The following is a 24,977-nucleotide window of genomic DNA, read 5'->3' as shown; positions in this document are numbered from 1 at the left end:
TGATAGTCCTATGTCTCTACGACTACCGGTTCTCAAGTTTGGTATTGCATCATATATTTGATGATTAATTGTGACCTTGGTGAACTTTGAAATTGTCCCGATTCTTTATCTATAATGTTGTCCTTCAACTGTAGATCATTTATCATTTTAAAGATTTGAGATATCTATTGTCGTTTTAGAGATAATGCAGTTTGAAATTTTGCGAGCGGCGGTCATGTATTTCTGAATCAACAACAGCTTACCACTTAAAATGTTTAAGAAATTGAAGAGGTTAACATTGTTATATGTCATTGACTTTGTAAATTTCATAACGTCTATTTATATAGTTGATATTGCATCATTTTTGATACTTTGTCAAATGGGGTCATCTGATATATTTAATTGAAGGTCTCAATAAACTCTACTTAAAAATGAAATTTTAAACCTCTTTTTCATCCCAGGGGGGAAGGGTGGGGTCATTTAGTGCAAAAATTCAAATTTCTCAGATGGTAAGGTTGTCGCATATCAATTGAAATAACATAAAGCGTACATTTCAAATTTCAAATTGACGTCCCCCAAAAATTGGTTGGATGTGGTCATTGAGTGCAAAAAATAAAATTTCTTTTACGATAGGATTGTTGTATATCACATGAAAGGTCATGATGTGTACATTTGAAATATCAAATTCCCGACCACCAAAAATTAGTTCGATAGGGTTATAAAGTGCAAAAATCAAACTTTCTAGAACATGGCGTTGTCGCATATCAAATGAGAGCTTATCTACCCTGTGTTACATATATCATACTTCCGATCTCAAAAATGTAGGCGGATGAGGTCATTAAGTGTAAAAAGCGAAAAGTTTCAGAAGGTATTCTTGTCGTATATCAAACGAAAGGTCGTACAAAGTATATAACGAAAACATCACTTTTACAGGAAAGACTTTTAGAGATACTAGTTTTATTTATTTTTTCGGAAATTTGCGAGCATTAATATCTCTTTAATAGATTCTTTGTCCGTTATATAGTTTATTTGTTTGTTTTGACCCTGACGCTGTGTGTTTGAAAGGAGATGTAGCGTGATACACATAAAATAATGAATTGCAAGTCAAATTAGTATTAGGGTTTATCCTGCACCTAAAGTGATGTGGGAAACAAAACTAGGAGGGTAAAGATCGTGTGTTGCTCACCTAGGTGTATTTGTGTCTTCATCAATGGACACTCTCCAGTATATTAGACTGGAATATTATTCGCTACTAAAATCTCTCATTTTGTAGCACCTGTATTGATAATCATTTTATCTGTTTATAGTACTTGTTTATCTTCTATAGTGTTTGGCAAAACACAAAATTAGGTTGAAATCGTCATATAATGGTAATAACTCCTTTAAGAAGACACATATTGATAAATTCATCTACATGTTAGCTGACTTCTCTTTTTTATCAGTTTTATTACAGTGTTCAAGCCAATGGGCGAAAAAACGGGATAAAAAAAGGAAAAATAATAATGTGATGGTGATAACTTCTTCAATGTGTCAACAGACGATATAAATTTTTTATTGATATTTGTGGCTTTTGAAGTTTCTATCTATCTTTTATAGTTTTCAAGAAAATATGTAAAAACGAATAAAATATTAAAAAAAATTGTCATCTTGGTGATGATCAGTTTTCGAAAAACTAGACAAAAAAGGAAAAGAAATTTGTAAAACTCGTTTCGAACATCTCTGTCCCTGTCAAACTTTCTCTATCTGGAGTGGATTTTAAAACTTTCATTTTACCCTATATTCTATTGTTAGCTACGTCGGCCATGTTCGTTGGGTGTTGGGTCAGCGAACACATTTGTTCTTGATACTCCAATGATAATTGTAAACCATAATAATCATTATAGATAAAGTTAAACTTTAACAGCAATAATGTTCAGCAAAATAAGATCTACAAATAACTATAAGAACCAAAATTGTCAATTGAGCCCTTAAGGAGTTATTGCCCTTTTAAGTCAATTTTTAACATTTGTTTGTAAACTTTTTGTATTCTTTTACAAAAATCTTCTCCTCTGAAACTGCTAGGACAAATTTAACCAAACTTGGCCGGAATCATCATTAGGGTATTTAGATTTAAAAATGTGTCCGATGACCCCTCCTGCCAACCAAGATGACTGACATGGCTAAAAATAGAACATAGGGGTAAAATGCAGGTTTTTGCTTAGAACTATGTAACTAAAGCAAAGTATAATGGTTGCAATATTTTATGCATCAATTGTAAACAAATATATCAGGGAGCGACACAGGCTTCATGTAGCCTCTAGTTTATCTCCTCCTCGTGAAGGACTACATGTATCTGAATTTTATTGCAACTTATAATCCACCTTTATCATCTATAGGTATGAACTATTTTATTTTTTATCTAAAAGCTCAATTATTTCAGCAAGACAAGTCTGCACTATTTCTTTAGCTTTTCATGACTTCATTTACAATTGGAAACACAGTTATTATGAGAAAGGTATAGCAAACGAGTCACTAAGGCAAATATTGAAAAAAGAACAGAGTTCATATGTACCCCGCGTTGCACATACTTTCTCTGTCCAAGGGCAATAAATATCAAAAACTTGAGATGTTTGTGTAATTTCTTTTTATAAATATTTTAAGAGAAATGAAGGTTTCAGAGCAAATGCAATAAAATCTCCAATATATTTGATATTTCCAAGGGGCAAAGCTCTAACTTCTAAATTCTTCTACATTCAGGTCTGTGCGCTCCGCAGAAAAGTAAATAGTTGTGTAAACAGTCAAACCATACCCATATCTCAGATTAAGGCTTCTTTGAAATATTTGATGTTCTTTACAATGTTTTAGTTAACAATTGTTTTACAACTTATCTGTCAGTGCTTTAAACTAGTTTATTAACTTCTATTATTTTTTTTATTAACGTACCGTTAACTTTTGTAATAAAGCATATAAAACAGGAACTTAACTGTTGTGGAGTGTAAAAAATTACTTTGGATGTTGTAAACAAATTACGTGCTGTTGATTAGTCCTATGAAAACGGGTGACAGTTTCGACCATCCAACTCTTTACAATGCACTTCCACATTATCTTTTCAAACGAAAGTTCTTCGATTTCAAATGTATGTGCTGCACAAATAAAATGTTAAACAGATTGTGCACGAAAATATTTTAATACAATGTTGATTATGCAATAGGTTTTAACTTCGTACCTGACTTGTACTGGCTGGAGCAGATTTCCTACGAAGTCTTTAATTCTTAAGACGAAAAAAAGAAGAAAATATGATCCTGAAAATCTTTTAATTTTATCTACAGATACATTGATAATGTTCTATGATCTCTTTCAATCTAAAGACTCTGGTCTTTATAAAGTGCAATTCCTTTTTAATAAACGATGCATTCATTAAAACAATTATTCAGCTGTCTTCACTGTAGATGTGCGTAAAGATATTTTGCGTTGATAAAAAGTTGCTTTATACTGTTGATTTGGAAGATTAGTTTGATTAAAGCTTGAAATAGAGTATTGACCTACTTAATATTACTTTCTCTTCAGATATTTTATGTCGTAGATATATAATATAACTGCATCATCACTTCGCAGCTCCTTTTTTGGTCAGAGCAATCGTTTCAATAATTAACATAAAGTATTTTAAACGATTCTCTGCAATATATTTTTTGATACGAGGAATGCGGCTTTCGTTTGATACTGATTTAGTTTTAATTTGATCTTTTACAGTACTGCTATTTCTTTGAAAATACTAGAAATGAATTGGTTAATTATTTTAGTTTTGATGTGTGCTACGGGACATATTTTCCCAAAGTCAATACAAAATACGACATCGTCAGATGAAGAATTAATGGAAAACCGTTTGGAAATAATAGAGACTAAAATCGCTTCTCTAGAAAATGAAAGTAAGTGGTAAGCTAATGTATTGCATGGATTTACTGTCAATAATAATTTCATTTTCGTTAGTCATATGAAAAAGGATAATTTACTGTAGTTCAGTTAATGTAAAGACTTTTACCGTTTGAAAAGTGTGTGTAAAAGCAAGAAACAACTTCATATTTGGCGAGACCATGTAAAAAGTTACAGTAAACGCGCTCTTATTTTTTTTCCTTGCTGCGCACGATGTTTACACAATAGAAATATCAACCATGGGAAACTGCATTTAATTTTGCATTTTCTTCGTGGTTTTTTTTTAACAATGCTACTATAATATAATTGTGACTTCAAAGCATCACTTTCTTATGTAATTAACTTATATTTCTTGATTTTAAATATTTCCAAAAATTATGTGTCAATTTGAAATAGTTCTCAAAAACTTTTTTTCTTATGCCTTACTGCCCCTACTTTCTTTTGAATTAGACTTGTATTTAAAAAATCAAAGACAATAGTTGTTTTAACTTTGGAGTGTGATCATGCAAAACTTAAAATATAAAAAAAATCAACTGAAGCGGTTTGGATTGCAAAAGAGACAATTCTCAAAATGCGTTGACTGTATATTTCTATGTCATATACAGTCACTGACCCGATATTACTTTTTCTCATGAATATTTAAATAGAAGTTGCCGAAATAATATTTAATTATTCATACGACCTCTTCAACCCGACCTTGTTTCCAATGCATACAACGATGCGTGGAATGACTGTGCAATTATTGGAAAAACATAGTTCGTTTGTTAATATTTTTTGTTTGCAACCTATAAATCATTGTTTTATGCTTATGGTTGATATTTTAGTCCATACTCAAACGATTTCGTTTACTATCGAGTGTGGGAATCAACAGGTAAATGTACATTTCATTGTGTTGTATATTTCTCCACGAGCATGATATGAGGCCTTTTTAAAGGAGATTTCCCCCAATATTTAAATTTTAAAAATAAATAACCTTAACGCATTAAACACAACAGTTAAAAATGTTTTTTTTATTGCAGTATAAAGACAATAATAGTGCATTGACTTGACATATCAACGATATAAGGATTCGGCCCGAAACGGGGAAATAGCTCGGCGCAGCCTCGCATTTCCCCGTTTCTAAGCCTCATCCTTATATCGTTGATATGACAAGTCAATGCACTATTATTGTCTATTTAAGGGCTCCAATATAAAAAAATGTGAAACAATTATCATGAGAAAACTAAATGTTAACAAAACAATTTACAAAATACGACAATGACAACCGTTGCACTAAAGAATGTGACGGGGTCACACATGTTTGTGGTCGCTAAGATACTTCCCTAACCTTGGACCAGTTTATTTCACAAATTGTCAACTTCAGAATTGAATATTTTGATGCAATTTTATTGTCTTGGAGAAAAATAAATAATGTTTCGTTTAATACGAAAATTAATTTTACATAATAATTTCTGGCAAAAATAGTATTACATACTAGTATGTCGTTAAGATAATTTACGAAATAACTAGCTTTAATAATTAAATGTTAAAAATACAAAAGAGGCGCTGATTGATATATAGCGTATTAATTCGGGAGAATAAATCCCTTCATAAACTTGAAAAGACTCGGAAGAGCAGTGATTTTATTGCTGTTCTTTATTTCAAATTCACAACGACTCCTCCATCACGGAGCAAAATCTTGCACCAAAATTGCAAGATTAAGACAATACTAACCTTGATTTAGAAAATTACAATATATATATATAACATTTTTAACATGCGAAAAATTTACTGGCTACCTACCAATCAAAATCTGGCATCCTTATATAAAGTGTAATTATGTAAAATAAAAAAGTCAAATGACTACTTGTTCTCTATCTAAATTTTGTTAAAGTTGACCTCCGAACTATGAATTTGTTTCTCAAATCATATTTGTTACCTACAATTTATGTAATACAATGTACATATTTCAAACTGGCTGTGTTCTTAAGTGTAAATTATCTTGATCATATCATTGTGATAATTTTGACCAATATTTCAGTCAATATTATAGGAAAGTTAAAATTTACTTCCAAACTTTAAAAAAAAACATGTAAGTCCGAGGACATAATTCATTTGTTATCAGTACCTACTTTTTAAATTAGCATGGCCAAGTAGCTTGGATTTGTTTCGACAAAAATTTCAAATGCATGATGCATTTGATTTATTTTATGACATAGTTTTATGACTTTGTGGTATTGAGGAATCAGGAACCCAATTTTTTGGAAATAATAGTAATATTACTTTGTATTTTTTTGTAGGAAAAACTCGACCAGTATTATTCTACGCAACAATTAACAGCAGATCCTTCATTCTGAATACTGATTCTACGATTGTGTTCGAAACTGTCGTCATAAACGAAGGAGACCATTACAATAAAAATGACGGTGTATTTGTAGCTCCACAAGATGGTGTTTATATGTTTTCCTGGACAGTTTCAACGCTAGATGCAAACTGGTTAATGACGGAGTTAGTAGTAGAAGAGAAGATTATATCGTCTACAGGTGAAAGAGATGTCGACTCGGGTTCTCGTTCCTCTGCGTCAATGACCGCCTTCTGTCGGATGAAAAGGGATGAACACGCCTTTGTCAGAACAACTGGTCAAAGTGGCACTAATTATATCTACAGCCATGACAATCAACAACGAACATCCTTCCTTGGAATGTTGATTAAAGCAGATTGAAACACGAAATCCTTATATGAATGCACTTCATACAAAATATGGAAACAGATATATAATATTTATGTGGAAAAAATTCTGACTGAAAATGCACTTTCAATATGAAAAACCACATTTTGTCAATTGTAACATTAAATACTATCAAAAATGTTTTTCATTTTTTATCTTTATTCCCCCCTTTTTTTCAGTGCATAGGGTGGACTTATAACTGTTCATTATATGATATTTTTCAAACGCTTCTTACATTATTAATGTAGGTATCATATATACAGTTATAAAACACGTTGGTATTTCAATGGTTTTATGGTGATTGGTTGTTTGTCGGGTGAGCTATTTGTCTTTAGCGTTAGTTAGACAAAAGATCCTATGAGATTGTAATATCGATAATCACTAAATGTGCTACTAGAAAAACTTAAGATAACAATAATTTAAAATCGAGCAGTTCTTCATGTGCGCTAGAAAGCAAACTAATAGAGTAAACAAATACAGAGGAGGCTAAAAAGATCACAGAAAAACGACAAAAACAATCGAAAATCACGGGTCCGAAAAGCAATATTTCGATTTCTTCAATTTCAAACTTACACTGAATGACCATACGCAAGAGTATATATAACTCACTAATAATTATTCATGCAAATTTCATAAAAAAAAAAGATAATTTTACATTGAAATAATGAAAGCACCACCTTTGTGACTGAGGTTTATTGAGTGCACAGTAGAAAGTTTTTTGGTCATTCAGTATTCAGTAGAACATACTCATGATATGAGAGTTTGGGTTAAACTGTTATAAAAAAAATGTAATATCACCGGCGTCTTGTATTTGCGCCGATATGTATTTCGTTTTCGCCGATTTTTTCTTTCACTTGCGCCAATTATGTATAGGTAGAATACAGGTGAATGTTGTTTCTTATTTATCATTACATGTTTAAACACCTCTTCTGTTATAAGATTTCTTGATGACACCCATAAAGTTATATGTTAGGGTGTTGTGAATAGAACTGTTTCTTGTAAACGAAACGAATTTTACTGTTATTCGTACTCTTATAATTTTCAACGCCTGCAGCTCCCAAGAAATAAGGTGAATAACGTAAAGTTAACCATAATTTGTATAAGTACTTTGCGTAATCTAAAAATGCATGACATTTGTCATCAGAACGAGTTTCAGACATGTCAAACGTAAGACAGTCCTCGATTTCAACCGGGGGGTGGGGGAGGAATGGTAGCCCGAAAAAAATGCGATAGCTATTTACCAGTGTCACTTAATTTGTCTTTCTACTCTGTATTTAGACTGATTTTTCTCCACCAGTTCTGAGCTTGATGAAAACGACAACAATCTATTTGCAGGGGACAACAGTTATATACATGTTATAATTGACAGTTCATAACATATGTACAACTGGCTAACGGAAGAGGTTTATATTGATAAAAAAATAAAAAATCACCTGTAATTTTGTCCACAATCGGAGTAAAAAGATTGAAACTTTTTTAAATCGGCGCACATGAATTGCACGTGAAAATATTCACATCAATTTGAAATATAATCTAATTCATTTCACAACGGGGAAACATTTGTGTACCCGGGATTATTGGTGTATCCGTACCGATAAAATTGTTAATTTCTGTTCTTCGAAATGGGTTGACTTGTATTTATACAACGAACATTTTAAAGAAAAAAAGTTTTACATACAACGAACATTTTAAAGAAAAAAAGTTTTACATACAACGAACATTTTAAAGAAAAAAAAGTTTTACATACAACGAACATTTTACAGAAAAAACTTTTAACATGTTTAGGTTATAAAATGTGTTAGATGTTATGATCATGCTTGCAAAAATTCATAATAACCCGCTGTTCAAAGAACTTTTACAAAATGTAAACCAAAACCCCAAACTATGAAAACTTTGATAAAAGGACGAATACCAAGAGCGCAATAAAAACAAAAATCAATCATTTTTTTATGTACGTCTTCTGGATCAGATTGTGCTCTTATTTAGGTGATGTAACAAACCTGACACAGGAAAGCAATTGCATGCAAACAAACGTTCGATTGTAACGAATACAAGTCCTGTTCGTAATTCTACACAACTGGCAAATCAATTTAACAAAGCGCATCTTATAAGATATAACGACGGTCTCAACGATATAAAGTGACAATATTACATGTAGCCCAATTTGAAGAATTAAAATTTCGTTTCTCTAAAAATAATACCCTAGTATTAATAAAGGAACAATTACCATTAAGTTTAATTCGGATTGATTGATTGATGTTTGGTTTATAACGCCTTTTTCAAACTATTAGACATTTCGTGACGACCAGTTTCTTTTGGGCCAGAATCTTCGATCACCAATGCCTCAGGTTATTTCAAATGCACATGTTCAATGCACTTTCACTAGGTCGCCACCGTGATTAATGACGCCATATGGTAAATTATTATAGAAGTATTTTTTTATTGTTTCTCAATAAACACGTATTCATCACAATCGGTTATGATTGAAAACTAAAACACATCAAAGATACTGACACACTGAACGGACATTATTTTTTCAGTCTCGAAGATTTCAAGGAACAAGAAATAAAATTGAGAATCGAAATGGGGAATGTGTCAAAGAGACAACAACCCGACCAAATAAAAAACAACAGCAGAGGGTCACCAACAGGTCTTCAATGTAGCGAGAAATTCCCGCACCCGGAGGCGTCCTTCAGCTGGCCCCTAAACAAATATATACTAGTCCAGTGATAATGAACGCCATACTAATTTCCAAATTGTACACAAGAAACTAAAATTAAAATAATACAAGACTAACAAAGGCCAGAGGCTCCTGACTTGGGACAGGCGCAAAAATGCGGCGGGGTTAAACATGTTTGTGAGATCTCAACCCTCCCCCTATACCTCTAACCAATGTAGTAAAGTAAACGCATAACAATACGCACATTAAAATTCAGTTCAAGAGAAATCCGAGTCTGATGTCAGAAGATGTAACCAAAGAAAATAAACAAAATGACAATAATACATAAATAACAACAGACTACTAGCAGTTAACTGACATGCCAGCTCCAGACTTCAATTAAACTGACTGAAAGATTATGATTTCATCATATGAACATCAGGCACAATCCTTCCCGTTAGGGGTTTAGTATCATACCATCATAACATATATGAGAAGAACATAACCCGTGTCATGCCAACAACTGTTTTTAGAATACATGTGTTTAGTTCCGATGCAAAGACCTTATCAGTGACTCAATATTAACGCCAAAATATGCAATCTTTAATGACTTGACAACAGTATCGTAATTATATCCCTTCTTAATAAGTCTATTCAAAGGTTTTGTAAGTTTCTGAGGTGAATACTGACACCTTTGTGCTTTATAAAGAATATTACCATAAAAAATTGGATGTGAAATACCTGAACGTATTAGAAGTCTGCATGTTGAGCTATATTTACGAATGATGTCTTTATACCGATGATAAAATTTAGTAAATGTTTTGACTAGTTTGTGATATCGAAAACCCTGGTGTAATAATTTTTCAGTAATACATAAATTTCTCTCGTTAAAATCGAAAACATTGTTACATACACGAGCGAATCGTACAAGTTGAGATATATAAACACCGTAAGATGGTGACAAGGGAACGTCTCCATCTAAAAACGGATAATTAACGATAGGAAATGAAAAATCATCCCTTTTATCATAAATTTTAGTATTCAGCTTTCCATTAGTGATATAGATATCAAGATCGAGAAAAGGGCAGTGGTCATTGTTAGTATTAGCTTTATTTAAAGTAAGTTCAACAGGATAAATTTCATTAATATACATACTGAAGTCGTCATTATTGAGAGCCAAAATATCATCCAAATATCTAAAAGTATTATTAAATTTGTTTATCAGATGTTGTTTCGATGGGTCTTTGCTTATTTTTGTCATAAATTGTAACTCATAACAATACAAAAACAGGTCCGCAATAAGTGGTGCACAGTTAGTCCCCATTGGAATTCCAATAATCTGACGATATACGGAATCTCCAAAGCGAACAAAAATGTTATCTAGTAAATATTCAAGGGCATATATAGTATCAAAGCATGTCCAATTAACATAGTTTTTTTGTTTATTGCTACTAAAAAATGACCTAAAAGAGTTTGAACATATATATTCACATTCTGATTTTTTGAATGCCCATTTAATTAGGTGTGTGAATTTTTTCTTAATGAGAATGTGAGGCAATGTGGTATACAGGGTAGAAAAATCAAAACTTTGAATAGATTCAAAATCACCAATATAAGCATGCAATTTATCAAGTACTTCCATCGAGTTCTTGACACTCCAAAAGTAATTTATTCCACTATTTTCGAAGGCCTTATTTGAACAATTTATTATCAGGTTTTTAATTGTACCAAGTGTGCTGGTAAGAAGAATAGACAATTTAGTAGTTGAACAATGGCTTGAAGACGAAATAAATCTATATTTGTAAGGGGTTTTGTGTAGCTTCGGAAGCCAATACATAGTTGGGACTTTCATTGTATTTGGCTAAACATTTTTTCCGTCATTTTCATAAATTAAAACAAGAATGTGTCCAAAGTACACGGATGCCCCACTTGTACTATTATTTTCCACGTTCAATGGACCGTGAAATTGGTAAAAATTAGAAAGATCATACCATAGGGAACATGTGTACTAAGTGTCAAGATGATTGGACTTCAACTTCATCAAAAACTACCTTGACCAAAAACTTTAACCTGAAGCGGGACAGACGAAAGAACGCACGGACGGAATAACGAACAAACGGACGGACGGACGGACGGACGGACCAGAAAACATAATGCCCCTCTTCTATCGTAGGTGGGGCATAAAAACATGAAAAATCAACCATATACATTTGTATTTCAGAAATCACGACTACAAATTTAAGAGGATTTACACAGTATTTTATGTCTGAAATTCTCTCTGGAAATAAAAATAAAAAATGTATCGCACTGTAGCGTTAATTGTATACATACGTGGATCAAGGACATAACAATTTCAACATTTTTGGCAAAGACGTGTCTTAACTCCTACTTGATAAATCTTTATCATCAGCAGAAGATACTCAAGAAACTAGAATTAATCTATCTACAAAGTACTAAATAATCGTAAAATTTTATCTAAGTACTGTTGCTAAAGAATTTCGGATCGCAGCAATATCATACGAGTGTCGCCTTAGTTCATTGCTTCTTTTTCGGTCAGAGCAAGGTCATCAACACAACTTAAGAAACATGATTCTCTGATTACTTTACGTTATACTAAAATTACTATTCGTGAATCAGATTTAATTTGCTCTGTTTTGATTTGTATCGTTAGTCTTCATTGTTGTTTTTTGAAACGGCTTAGAAACTGGCAAATCGTTTAAGTATTATTGTGTGCCAGACGACATATATTGACAAAGTCTATACAAAACACAACCTCACCGGATGAATTACTATTTGAAAGCCGATTGGAACTGCTAGAGACTAAAATCGCTTCTCTAGAAAATGAAAGTAAGTTATTTAAACATTTATCATATATTTAGTACTATATTTTACGAAATTTTGTATATCTAATAAAGGTTCTCTTTTCCAGTCTGTATCGCCTATCCTGTATCGCATACCCCGTTTCGCATAGCTAAACCCGTATCGTATTCGCATACCTAGCGTGACGTCATAAATCGAACGACGTCAAAGTTTGACCTATGACGTCAAGTTGATGTATTTCCTGGCATGATGTGAACTGTAACCTCACTTAGTTGGAATTTAAAAAAAAAAATATTTGCTAGTAAAAATGGGTTGTTTTTGATACTGATTCAGACTAAAAAAAAATATTTTGGAAAATTATCGATTTTTTTCCCGGATTTTCAGTGATACCTCTGTAAATGATTACAAACATGTATTTGGGGCCAGGATATTTATTTTTCATGTGTGTTTAGACAAGTTTATTTTTGTTCATCTGAATGGGGGCCTCATTATTTATTTCTAAAATCTTCCAGGCCCCGACCTGACTGTCAAATGATTGTCCCTTGATATTTCATCAATTTAATTTAATATATATAATATACAAATATAGCCTATGTATGAGGTCGATACAAGGATATATTGACCTGAAAGATGTATATTGACTGAGGGTCGATATACTTATTTGGGTCAATATATACTGTTTGTACCTCATACAAAGGCTATATTTGTTATATTATAAATTTCCGACCATATTTGTATCAAAATCGTCTTCTGATTTTGTTGGAATTTTATAGATATCATACGCACAGGCACTTGTCTCAAAAAAAAATATCCTATATACCTTAATGTGTTATATTAAGGTATATAGGAATTTTTTTTCTGAGACAAGTGCCTGTGATCATACGGTCTCCTTGACGATAACAAAATATTAGTTTTTATTTCAATTGCTTTTTTTGTTTGCTTGTCATCTTACAAAATGTATGTATCTGAAGATTTTTTTCGTCAAGTAATCGATCACAGATATCATTTGTTTTAAAACGTTTAAGATCGTTTAAGGTGGTACCTAACACTTTCACTAAAATTAATTTCGCTCGTTTAATTTTGATAAAATTTTACAAAGTATTTACTTTGACCCTTTAACAAAAATATAAAAATTTCAAAAATTTTGAACCAACCGGTTTGTCAGAAAAATTACACTGGTTATATAGCAGTTTGACAAACACCAATTTTGATCTTTGAGAAGCTTATTATTCCCTTTACAACACAACGTAATTAAAACGTTTAGCTGACTTTACAGAGTTATCTCCCTGTAGTGTTAGGTACCACCTTAACAATATCCTAAAATTCATTACATGACGTCACAATGTATATCGGTTTTTAGATATTCTAAAAATAACCGTGCAATATGTTTTTTGCTGTGCAATACGCTTTTTGCTATCCGCCGTTTTCTCTCTACCTTCGAAAATATAGTTTTTTATTTGACTGTCCCTAGACGAATCAAATTTGTTAAAATATACGAAATAATAATATAATACAAATATAGCCTTTGTTTGAGGTCGATACAAGGATATATTGACCTGAAAGAAGTATATTGACTGAGGACGAAGTCCGAGGTCGATAGACTTCTTTGGGTCGATATATCCTGTATTGACCACATACAAAGGCTATATTTGTTATATTATTAATTTCAGACCATTATGAATATATTTGTATCAAAATAGTCATTTGATTTTGTTTGAATTTTATAGATATCATATTGTCTCCTCGACAATAACAACATATTAGTTGTTATGTAATTTACTTTTTTTGTTTGTTTGACAACTTATGTATTTGAAGATTTTTTTCGTCAAATAATCGATCACAGATAACATTTGTTTCAAACCGTTTAACGATATACTGAAATTCATTACATAACGTCACAAAGTAAATCGGTTTTTAGATATTCTAAAAATAGCCGTGCAATATGCTCTGTGCAATATGCTTTTTGCCATTCTCCGTTTTATCTGTACCTTCGAAAATATAGTTTAACATGTGACTATCCCTAGACGAATCAAATTTGTTAAAATATACGAATTAATAATATTATACGATAAACAGATCAATACATGGCAAAATCCATATCGCATGCTGTATAACCACTCGACCAATGTCAGCCCTCGGGACCTTCGGCCCACGGGACTGATAGTGGTTTCTCGTGGTGATACAGCATGCGATACGGATTATGCCATGTATTGTTCTATATTTATTGCATGGGTATACTGTCAAATTTAAAAGTATATTAGTACATAATATCAGAAATGATCTTATTACGCATTTACCAGACCATTGAGACTTCCAGTAGAAAAATCGAGTCAAAACAAATGCAAAAACGAAATATTTTCATAGGAATGCTGTATTACTGTTGGGAAAATATATTTCTATCATAGTATTAATTAATTTTGGTTGATTTTAACGGTAACGCATGTTACGTAACGTTTTCTCTCGGAGTCTTTGAAAATCAACCATTAAGTCATACAAATGTATCTGTAGTCGCCCTTGCATTATCTAAATCTTTTAATACCTCCATATCATTTGATTGCACGTATTTACAAACATATATCTGCAAATTTGATATAAATAATCAGAAACAATATATTTGAAACAAGGGGAAAATATAACATATGACGTATTTTTAATTGTTCAGAAAAGTCCCATGATGAGCTGTACATTAAAATTGAGGAAGCGTATGATCTCCTGTTAGTTTGAAAGCCTGCCAACCGCTTCAAGATCAGACAACCATAGGGCAGATTTTTTTTTATTATTGTTATGCAATATGTTGAGTCTGGATCATTTCATTTACATCACTAAATCAGATATGATAAGAGTACTAACTAACATTACTAAAATGAGTAAAGTGCTACTAGTATATTTATATCAACAAATTTAAAATTTTAATATAAAACATCACAAGGAAAATATGATCACTCATTGTACGTCAGTCTGTGTTTGATTTTACTTTAGTCGGCCGCCGTGTATCTTGAGATATCTAATTAATCAAACAACACTTGACAAAGTAGTTTGTACTTTTTTTAAATTACGTTAGTGATGACGTTCGGCTACTTTGTCACTAAGTATTACTTTTTTATATCTTGTTTCACGGCTTCAAACGGAGGAGAAGGTTATCCTTATATTGAACCTTTTATTTGGCTTTCTTATGTTAAAATCCCGTAATAGCGTATAACCTAAATGACCAAAACGTCGGACCAATGGGATGTTGGACCATTTAGTTGTCGGAATATTGCGATATCGGAATATTATAGCTTAATTTTAACTTGTAATCTCATCATTCTTATCGGTCAACATATCCATACAAAGACAACTTCCTTGGCATGAGCATATATCAGTACAGCAGAGGTTTTGCTCAAAGCGGACACAAGATCTTCTATATACAGATTGAATTAATTTTTAGGAATGTACATGAGGGATTTGTCAAAGAGACACCAACCCGTTCAAAAAGCAGGAAACGACCGAAGACCACCAATGGGTCATCAATGCAGCAAGAAACTCCCAAACCCGGAGGCGTTCTTCAGCTGGCCCCTAAACAAAAATGTACTAGTTTGAAATGATAATGGACATCATACTAAGCTTCGAAATATACTCAAGAAATTAAAATAAAAAATCATACAAAACTAAATAAAGGCAACAGTAGTATACCGATGTTCAAACTCATAAATCCATGGACAAAAATCAAAATCGGGGTAACAAACTAAAACTGAGGGAAACGCATTAAATATAAGAGGAGAACAACGACACAACACTACAAAAGAAAGGCCAGGTGCTCCTGACTTGGGACAGGCGCAAAATTGAGGCGGGTTTAACATTTTTTGAAAATCTCAACCCTCCCCCTATACCTAAACCAATGCGTAAACAGATCAAATCATGTAGAAAGTTGGATGACATCATACCGGACCGATGTTGCCTTTTAGCCAAGCAAAGTCATACGGAGAACTTTTATTGTTTCTGTAGTTACATGTAGGTCGACATTGTCTTGGATAAAATTTTGACCCCCAGAAGAAAAATAATGCCATGTAGAATGTTTGCCCCATTTTCAATTGTTCTAATCTCCTGATCAGTCAAACCTGTTAATAGTTATCAAAGGTGTGTCCATAAATACGGTGCATTTGTAATGATAAACCTAAATGAAAAAGATTTAAAAAAAATATTTATAGATTATATACATTCTACTAAAGCCATACATCTAAGAACTTTGTCAATAGGAATATCGTACGCTTTATGCACTGCCGCAGATGCGCCATCATTCAAAAGACAATACAGAAATGTTTTTAAAGCAGGTGGCATAATTGCAATTGAATAATCCAGTGAATTTTTTTTTAGATAATGGATATTCATCTGATTGGATTACAACTTTACCCTAAATTTGCTTCCGTAAAATACTAGTAGCTGCATAAAGTGTTCAGAATTACATATATAGCTCTTTACTTTCTGATTTCAAATTTTGTAGCAAATATTTAGCGATGCAAGCTCGATGGTATAAAGATTTAATAATAAAATTATCATGAGTTATTTTGTAAATCAGATCATTGTAGGAGATATATGTAGTAACACTCAATACAGCTTGAGTTTGCTCCTTAGAGGATACCTTATGAAGTTGTGTAACTTGCTTATAGGCTTTATACATTTGCAAAATAAAAAAAACGAGACAAATCAGAATGAGTTGTAAATCTACTGCCCTCGTTGATATATGAGAAGAGACTGGTCGGTAGAATTGGTACATGTAGTACAAAGTCTTTGTACAGACAAAACAGAAGATGATAGGTTGTGCTTACTTTTGAAATATTTATAGCAACTCTTATGATATTTGTATTTTCAAATGGGATGTTTTCATTTTTTTCATATTCATCGACCAGTCTTCTGTAGGCTCTCTGTCAACTTCATCTTTTCGTTTTCCCACGTGCACTGCGGCAATACAACTGTATCTTCATTTAAGTGTTTAACTACATAGTTTCTATGTAGTAAATACATGACAGACTATGCATCTCAATCAATGGATAGTTTTTGATTAGTTTTTACTTTTTTAGCATAGAAAGGGTTTCATCAGTGAACTTGACTGTGAAAATTTGACACGACTCGGAAGATTTTCTACAATTTTCCGATACGATTCCTTATTTAGAAAGCGGTGAATTCTACAGAACTCAAAAACTATGTTTTACTTTGATTTGATCTTAAATTCGGACGATATTATATCTATTTAAGCTACACTGAGGTTAAAGATAGAAATAGAACCGTTTAAATATGATTTATCGTACTCTAATAGCACTATTAAGGGCATATCCAACAGTTTATTTTTGACGGTGAGAATTTTTTCCCTTGAAGATATTTCATTCTTCAATTTGGAAAAATTAAATATGATTTTTTAATCAACATATACTTTTTTAATGGGGCTCAAATTAAAGCAAAATAATTCAAGATGGTTAGAAAAATCTAAATTTACCATTTAAAGCATTAATTCTTACTCAAATAAAGCCAAAACGTTATGATGGACTCAAACAACGGCAAGAAATGAACATTTGAAATGCACATTTTTAATTTATTAAAATATTTCTAACGGTGTCGATTTGGCCAAAGTAAGATATGTTATTCTTTGAAAAAAATGGAACGTCATAACGGTTTGAAAAATATTTGTCACCGTACTCGTTTTTGAGAAAAATCGAGAAATATGATATTGTTTACTAAATCCCTTCCGTAAGCCTCACAAATTGCGCCAAAAATTAAGACGTTTCGGGAAATAACGTTATATTTCCCCGCTAATTTTTCAAAGGCAGTGCGACGGCAGACAAATGTATTTATACACTGCGACTTTGTTGGATAGTTGTCTAGATAGCACTCATATCTCATATCGCATCTTCTTATTTATAATGAACTAGTATATGGACGAGATGACAATTCAGTTAGTTTTACAATGAAGTGTTTTTCTTACACTGATTTATATTAAACCGTCTATAATTTCACATATCGAAATTAATAAAGAGCTAGTGAAATTTTGCAACCAAACACTTGTCTAAAAACTCACTGACTGTATTATTTATTCATGTTGCAGTTTTGGGCTTTTTATTCTTTATAGGGAGCTACCATTTGATTTTTATGGGGGGGGGGGGGGGGGATAGGGTTCCGGAAACTAAAGTGATTTTACCCAACATCATAAAATAACAGAAATTCGTGATTTTAAGAAATGTTGAGATACAATCTTGATCTTGAATGAAAAAACGATAACTGATGAGTAATTTGGTCAAATTTAAAAAAAAAGCACTATTGACTTTTTCACGAAAATTGGTACACACAATCTTCATACGTAATCAAACAAAATGTCATTTAAAAAAAGAGGAGCCCATTAACTCGTTTTCAAGTTATATCAGTTTGAATGATAATAAACAGCTGCGCCATAAGCGCATGATACGCCCGTCGTCTTATGTGTTAATGTTTATGCAATAATCATAAAGTTTCTGACATAAGGCGCGACATGTTCAAACCCCCATTTTAACAAAAAAATCAATAACTCAAAATTAAAAATTTATAATCACCAAAAAGTATACAGATCTTTAGATTAATACAACTAAGAAGTGTGTTAAGTTTTAAGCAATAATCATAAATTGTTTTTGAGATACAGTGCGACATGTTAACCCTCCCCCCTCCTTTTTTTTTTTACAAAACACTCAATATAAAATTTTGAATCAAAACCAAAAAGTATTACAGATCTTAGGATTAATATAACTTAGAAGTGTGTAAAGTTTTGAGCAATAATCATAAATCACTTTTGAGATACGGCACAACATGTGAAAACCCCTTCCCCTTTTTTTTTTTACAAAATACTCAATAACTCAAAAATAAGATTTTAAATCATCATTAAAAAGTATAGAGATCTTCAGATTAATATAATTAAGAAATGTGTAAAGTTTTAAGCAATAATTATAAATCGTTTTTGAGATACGGCGTGACATGTGAAAAAAAACCACACCCCTGTTTTAGTTACAAAGCCCTTTAACTCAAAAGGTTTGAATTTTATTTTCATCAAAAAGTATACAGATCGTTTGATCATCATAAGAAGCAACTATGTTAAGTTTCATGAAATTTGGATAAGTCGCTCTTAAGTAACGGTGCGACATGTTTACACTGGACAGACGGACGCCGGACATTTGTATACCATAATACGTCCCGTCAAATTTGAACGGGCGTATAAAAATCAGTTGAAAACTGCATCTTTTCCCGATAAGTCACAGTTTGACGTCGCGCAATTTACGTTGGTCCAGTAACGTCCATTACTTCCCCTGTAACTGTATAATAATAATAATAATAATAATTTATTTGCCATAACCAAAATTGGTTTTTGTTTGTTTTGCAAATAAAGAATTTATTTATTTATAATCATAAAATAATAGTAAATTCTTTATTCAAAGAGGTTAACTCAACTACAACTAGTCTAATTTTCATTGAGGCCCTCAAACAAAATACATGCATATAGTTAACATTCATATTAAAATACAATATATGATGCGACTGTCATAAAAGTGAGAGGTTAAGCGCTATAAAATCAGGTTCAATTCACCATTTTCTACATTTGGAAATGCCTGTACCAACCAGGAAAACCCAGAAAAAAGCTGCCTACTCAAATTCTTTTATTGTACTGATTTGAAGAAGTTTTTTTTTAATCAGATAGGCATTAAGACTAATAGACACCCGATACTTCAATTTCTCTTTTTTCAAAAAAAAAAAAAAAATGCCTACCTACCTACCCACTGTCTCAACCTTTGGGTAGGGTTTGGGCAAACCAAAATATTTTTAAATGTGGCCTTACACCCAATTTGATAGTCAAACTTTTTTTTCTCTAAGCAGAAATTGCGTAGCGTGAGATATATAAGTAATATTTTTTGTTGTCCCAGTTGTAATCATATGTCAAATCAGCACCTGCTTGTGGATGACATGAGAACAAAAAGTGCGGAAGATATTAAAGGATCACACAAAACTCGTAAGTTCAAGAGAAACTGACAATGCCAAGGTGAAATCCTGTCTTACGAATTTTCTTTAAAAATGGTGCATTCTTGAGTATTGATATAGAAATGTCCATGTTATTGATATATACTCTATTAGGGTCACCAAACTTTTTTTTATAACGTCTGAATATTAAAAAAAAAAGAAGATGTGGTATGATTGCCAACGAGACAGCTGTCCACCAGAGACCAAAATGACACATACATTTAATGATTAACAACTATAGGTCACCGTACGACCTTCAACAATGAGCAAAGCCCATACCGCCCATTAGTCCACATATCTATCCAACGAGAGCGCTGGATCGTTATGAGTAAAGATACAGTAACATGTACTACACAATAAATAAATAACATAAGTACGTCTGAACCAGTGACAACACTACGACAAATTATATCCATCGGTTTATTGGTCCGAGTACACAGTTATTTCGTAGTGCATTTCTTTTAGACAATAAATGAAAATTAAAAAAATCCCACCTGCGCTTTCTCAATAATATTTTTACAGTGTTGTACTACTTTTGGGACAAATTATATCAAAATTATAGAAAACTTCATCAGCTCTAACTCAAAATATGGACAATTTTATGTTAAGGGGGCCTTGAAATCTTTTGACAGCTTCCAAAGTGCTAATTTTTTACCTTTTTCAGCTGGACCTAATCACTACTTTACATTAATATTTATGACCCAATTTTTTTTACAGTGTCATTTCACCCCCAACTTGCTATATGAGGCATAAAACATGGAGAAATAAATTTGGAAGGGGTATTACAAAATTTGCAAGTAACACACTGTCCACACTAAGGACTATATTCCCAATTTTTTTACAGTGTCATTTCACCCCTCAAATTGCTATATGAGGCATAAAACATGGAGAAATAAATTTGGAAGGGGTATAACAAAATTTGGCAAGTAACACACTGTCCACACTAAGGACTATTCGTGGACAACGAAAATCAAAGGACGATAACTGTGTATAAATAATAAATAAATAATTCGTCTGAATATCAGCCAAACAGTGTAAGATCTGTAAAGGAGTAGGTTCAGTAAGACCCCTTTTTGTCCCCAAAATATAGCAGTTTTACAAAATTGTTAAAATGTAAACCTTTAGTTATTAATTGGACAGTAGAATGCTTCTGCTACATAAATATGGGCTGTTTTTGACAATACAGTGCACATATATCCGGTACTAGCACCATTAAGTCATGCTAAATTACTGAAATCCTCATAATTCTAGCATTTCAGTTAAATTTTAGACGGTTTTCGTGTAAAACAAAAGTGGCCGCATTCGTGTTCATCCTTAATATTGAAATGTAAGTTGTACTTTATGATAATACATAACATATATAAAGGTTGAGGATGAACACGGATGCGGCCACTTTCATTTTTACCAAAAACCATCTGAAAAGTGACATTTTTCGGCAAATTAGGTAGATTTTTCATATTTGAGCTTGAATCGGATCGTTTTTAATGACTTAATCTGTTAAAATCTTTCACATAAACTAATTAATTCAAATAATATAGACACTTAAGTGTTTAAAAAGTGGTCAAAATCTTTCGTCAGATGAACCTAAAATTTGAGGCCAAAATCGGTCCTTACCGGACCTACTCCTTTGTGGAGTTCTATATTCTGTTCAATAGGAGAATGGCATAGTAACGTCGTGATTGCATTGTGCATCAAATTCTTAATTCCAAAGTCTCTATATATAACATGTACATTTGAAAGGGATCAAACAGTAAACACAAATTCGTTTACTCCTGTAAATTTTATATAAAACGGAAAATGTATTGACATAAAATATAGTTTCAAATAAAACAATTTCTAAGACAGTTTTAGAGAAAACACAATTAAACATTAAGAGCTGCATCGGATAAAAATCGACCGAATGAAAGTGCGTGTATATATGTACATGTATGTAAGACTCAATTTAAGACTTTGTTTGATTTTGGAACATTCAAATACGAAAAAGAAGATGAATTTTGGACTGTTAGTAGGGTTCTTATAACAACTCAGTTTTCAAACACTTACAGACTTTCTGTAAATTAACAGATGTATTGATATACATTTGCATAAGATCGATTTCTATCCGACGTACATGTAGCTCAATATTATAGTGTTATTTACTGGCTGTTTCTGTATTGGCACTGGTATAGATTCAAGGTTTGCTGTATTGGCCTCGAGACCCGTAGGGTCGAGGGCCAATACAGCTGACCGAGAATCTATACCAGTGCCAATACAGAAACAGCCAGTTCATAACACTTTTATTAAATGATTATAAGAGAATTAAAAACCGGAAGTGAACGTCCCGTATTAGCCCATGGGCCAATACAGCTTTTTTCCCGCTTTTTTCCGTATTGGCCCTCGTTTTTTCCGTTTCAAAACTTTAAGACATTACAAAACATTGCACATCATTTAACCTGTTTATTTTATGACTTTAATTTAAAAAATATTATACAAATGTTTTTATGCATAACGATACTTCCAGAGTTAATTAATGGCGTAATAAAATTGAAAACCGGAAGTGAACGTCCTGTATTAGCCCTAGGGCTAATACGGTTTTTTTCCCGCTTTTTTCTGTATTGGCCCTGTTTTTTTCCGTATTGGCCCTGTTCGAAGAGCAATATTAAATCTTGATTTATATCGACAGTGAAACGTTTTTAGTATTGCACATGCTGATTTATCCGTATTAGGGCTTATTTGCTCATATCATTTAATAATTTGATTTATTTATGTACTTCTTTCTGAAGAATATTAAATTCGCTCTTTCCCAAGAATTATAAAAATTCTTGCATCCTTTTTTTTATATATATGTTCTGCTCTAATAGGTATATCAACTTTGCATATTTCTTAAACATCCGTTAGATTGACCATTTTCGTTTATTATCAAACAAAAATCTAACTAACAAACGTCGACCGTCGAAACAGAATTGCGTCCATACGGAAACAATTGCATGACGTTATGCATTGTTACGCTTCCTTTGTGACGTTTTCCGTTGGAATTTGAAATCAAGGGCCTATTCCTTGGCACTCAACGGTAGTTTACGAAAAAAAAACCGTGGCACTCTAAGGGTTAACCCTCTTGCTGCCGGAGGGACACATATGTCCAAACCGGCAGTGCCGGAGGGACACATATGTCCATGGATAAATTTATGCAAGCTTCTCATCAATGCTGTATCTCTTTCAATTAAAATACCGAAGATAAAACAGAGTTATGTTTTCTCCAGTGGGTCCCAAATGTATTGGTCATTATGTCGTGACGTCATATATCGAATGACGTCGTTGTTTGGCATGTTACGTCACAGACGTTGTTCTGTCGTATTTTCCGGCATATGAAATGCAACCTTGAAAAACGGTCGGCAGCAAGAGGGTTAACCATGCACATACTATTATGAACATCTGAATACAAATGGAGGAGATAACAGAGAAATCGCATTTATTCCAATCAGCGATTAGAATAATAAAAATGCCGTTGAAGAACAAATTAAAGTTTCCGAAAAAGGTTTTGATTCGTTGGGAAGATCTATCAAGCGTAAATCTTATTGTATTAATATATATTTCACAACATCTTCTGTACTTATTAATGGAAAAGGACTGAACATATTTTGTGAAACAGATCTTCCGGTCATTGTACTTAAAATGAAGGAATGTCAAATAAACGGGAAAGATGTAAATTTAAATGAGCTAAACAAAATTTTCGAAGAGGTGATTTTAATGGAGAAACAAGGAAAAAAAGATTGCAATAACAACTCTGTTATAGATGTAAATAAAACAGAACATTTAAACCCCGGTACCATTCAAATATCAAATCCTAATAGACATGTTACGAAAAGGTATATTCACGACGCTGAGGTTGACAAATTACACAAAAGAGATTACCTGTGTATACATTGAATATTCTTTAAAAACTGCAGTGATACTTTTGGAGGCAATTCCGCCATATGGAACGAATATTCAGAAACATTTTTACCATAAGAAATATAAGAAATAGATATTAATAAATTCCATAATATTTTTAAGAAACTCTAATGCAAAAGATGGGGGGGGGGGGGGGGGGGGGGTGGAGCGGTCATGTAAATGCAACGGAGACACGGGGTACATGCGTGTGTAAATATATCGGGAGAGCCCTTGCAAAATTGATAGAAGTTGCAAATAATCTTAAGTATTATAATCTGCTTTACAAATACCTGCTCGTGAATATATGTAACGGTAATTTTTATATAGGTATGAAAAGCACACAAAGAAGTGTATGTATTTTGATCCAGTTGTTTGCCACCTAAATTTTTATCTGACGGGGTCTGTTTTAAAACACATAGACATGGCTTTTATACAATTCAACTCGAATCATGTTGCATTTTAGTTTAGAAAATTTATACTCCCGGTCACATAGCTTTGAGGGCATGACTTTTCTTCCTTTATTTCCTTCCAACTTTGTCTTAATTTAAACAGTTTCAGCTCAATTTGTATTTTCTTTGTAAGGTGTTTGTGATTGATTGATTATTGGTTGCATAACGTTCAGTGGCAAATAGTTAATGCCTGTTTAGAACGATAAGAGGTTTGTGTGAAATATGACTCACTACTCATCAGTTGAACATTCCCGCAGAGTTTCAAAAGCATTACATAATGACTTTGCATTTACACCTTAACAGATATTTTGCATTTTATTTATTCCTGGAAAGGTTGGTTGAAATTCGCCAACCGTTTCATAAGAAAATGACAATAGGAAAATTAACAGCGATGGCCGAATGGTCTTTCCTCTATATAAGCTAACAATGCTAGGGGTTTCCTTAAATAATTATTATGGCGTTTTTATAGATGCGTACTAACCAGTTGGTTTTTTTAGGGATAGAAGGCGGGGGGGGGCTAGGATTAGATTTGAAAAAG

The 24,977-nt window shown here is 32.5% G+C and overlaps 1 protein-coding gene across 1 annotated transcript; it reads left to right on the top strand.

The window, feature by feature from the left end:
• The first annotated feature begins 3,683 nt into the window (after positions 1–3,683).
• Positions 3,684–6,738, top strand: LOC139519442 (heavy metal-binding protein HIP-like). The gene is made up of 2 exons (XM_071311547.1): positions 3,684–3,884; positions 6,168–6,738. Exons 1-2 carry the CDS (start codon positions 3,737–3,739, stop codon positions 6,587–6,589), a joined length of 570 nt encoding a protein of 189 aa, XP_071167648.1. The 5' UTR covers positions 3,684–3,736; the 3' UTR covers positions 6,590–6,738.
• Positions 6,739–24,977: the final 18,239 nt, after the last annotated feature.

Source organism: Mytilus edulis, chromosome 1, assembly GCF_963676685.1.
Source record: "Mytilus edulis chromosome 1, xbMytEdul2.2, whole genome shotgun sequence".
In the NCBI taxonomy this organism is placed as follows: Eukaryota; Metazoa; Mollusca; class Bivalvia; order Mytilida; family Mytilidae; genus Mytilus; species Mytilus edulis.
Note: the sequence above shows the minus strand (reverse complement) of the source record. Positions and strands in the feature narration are given on the sequence as shown.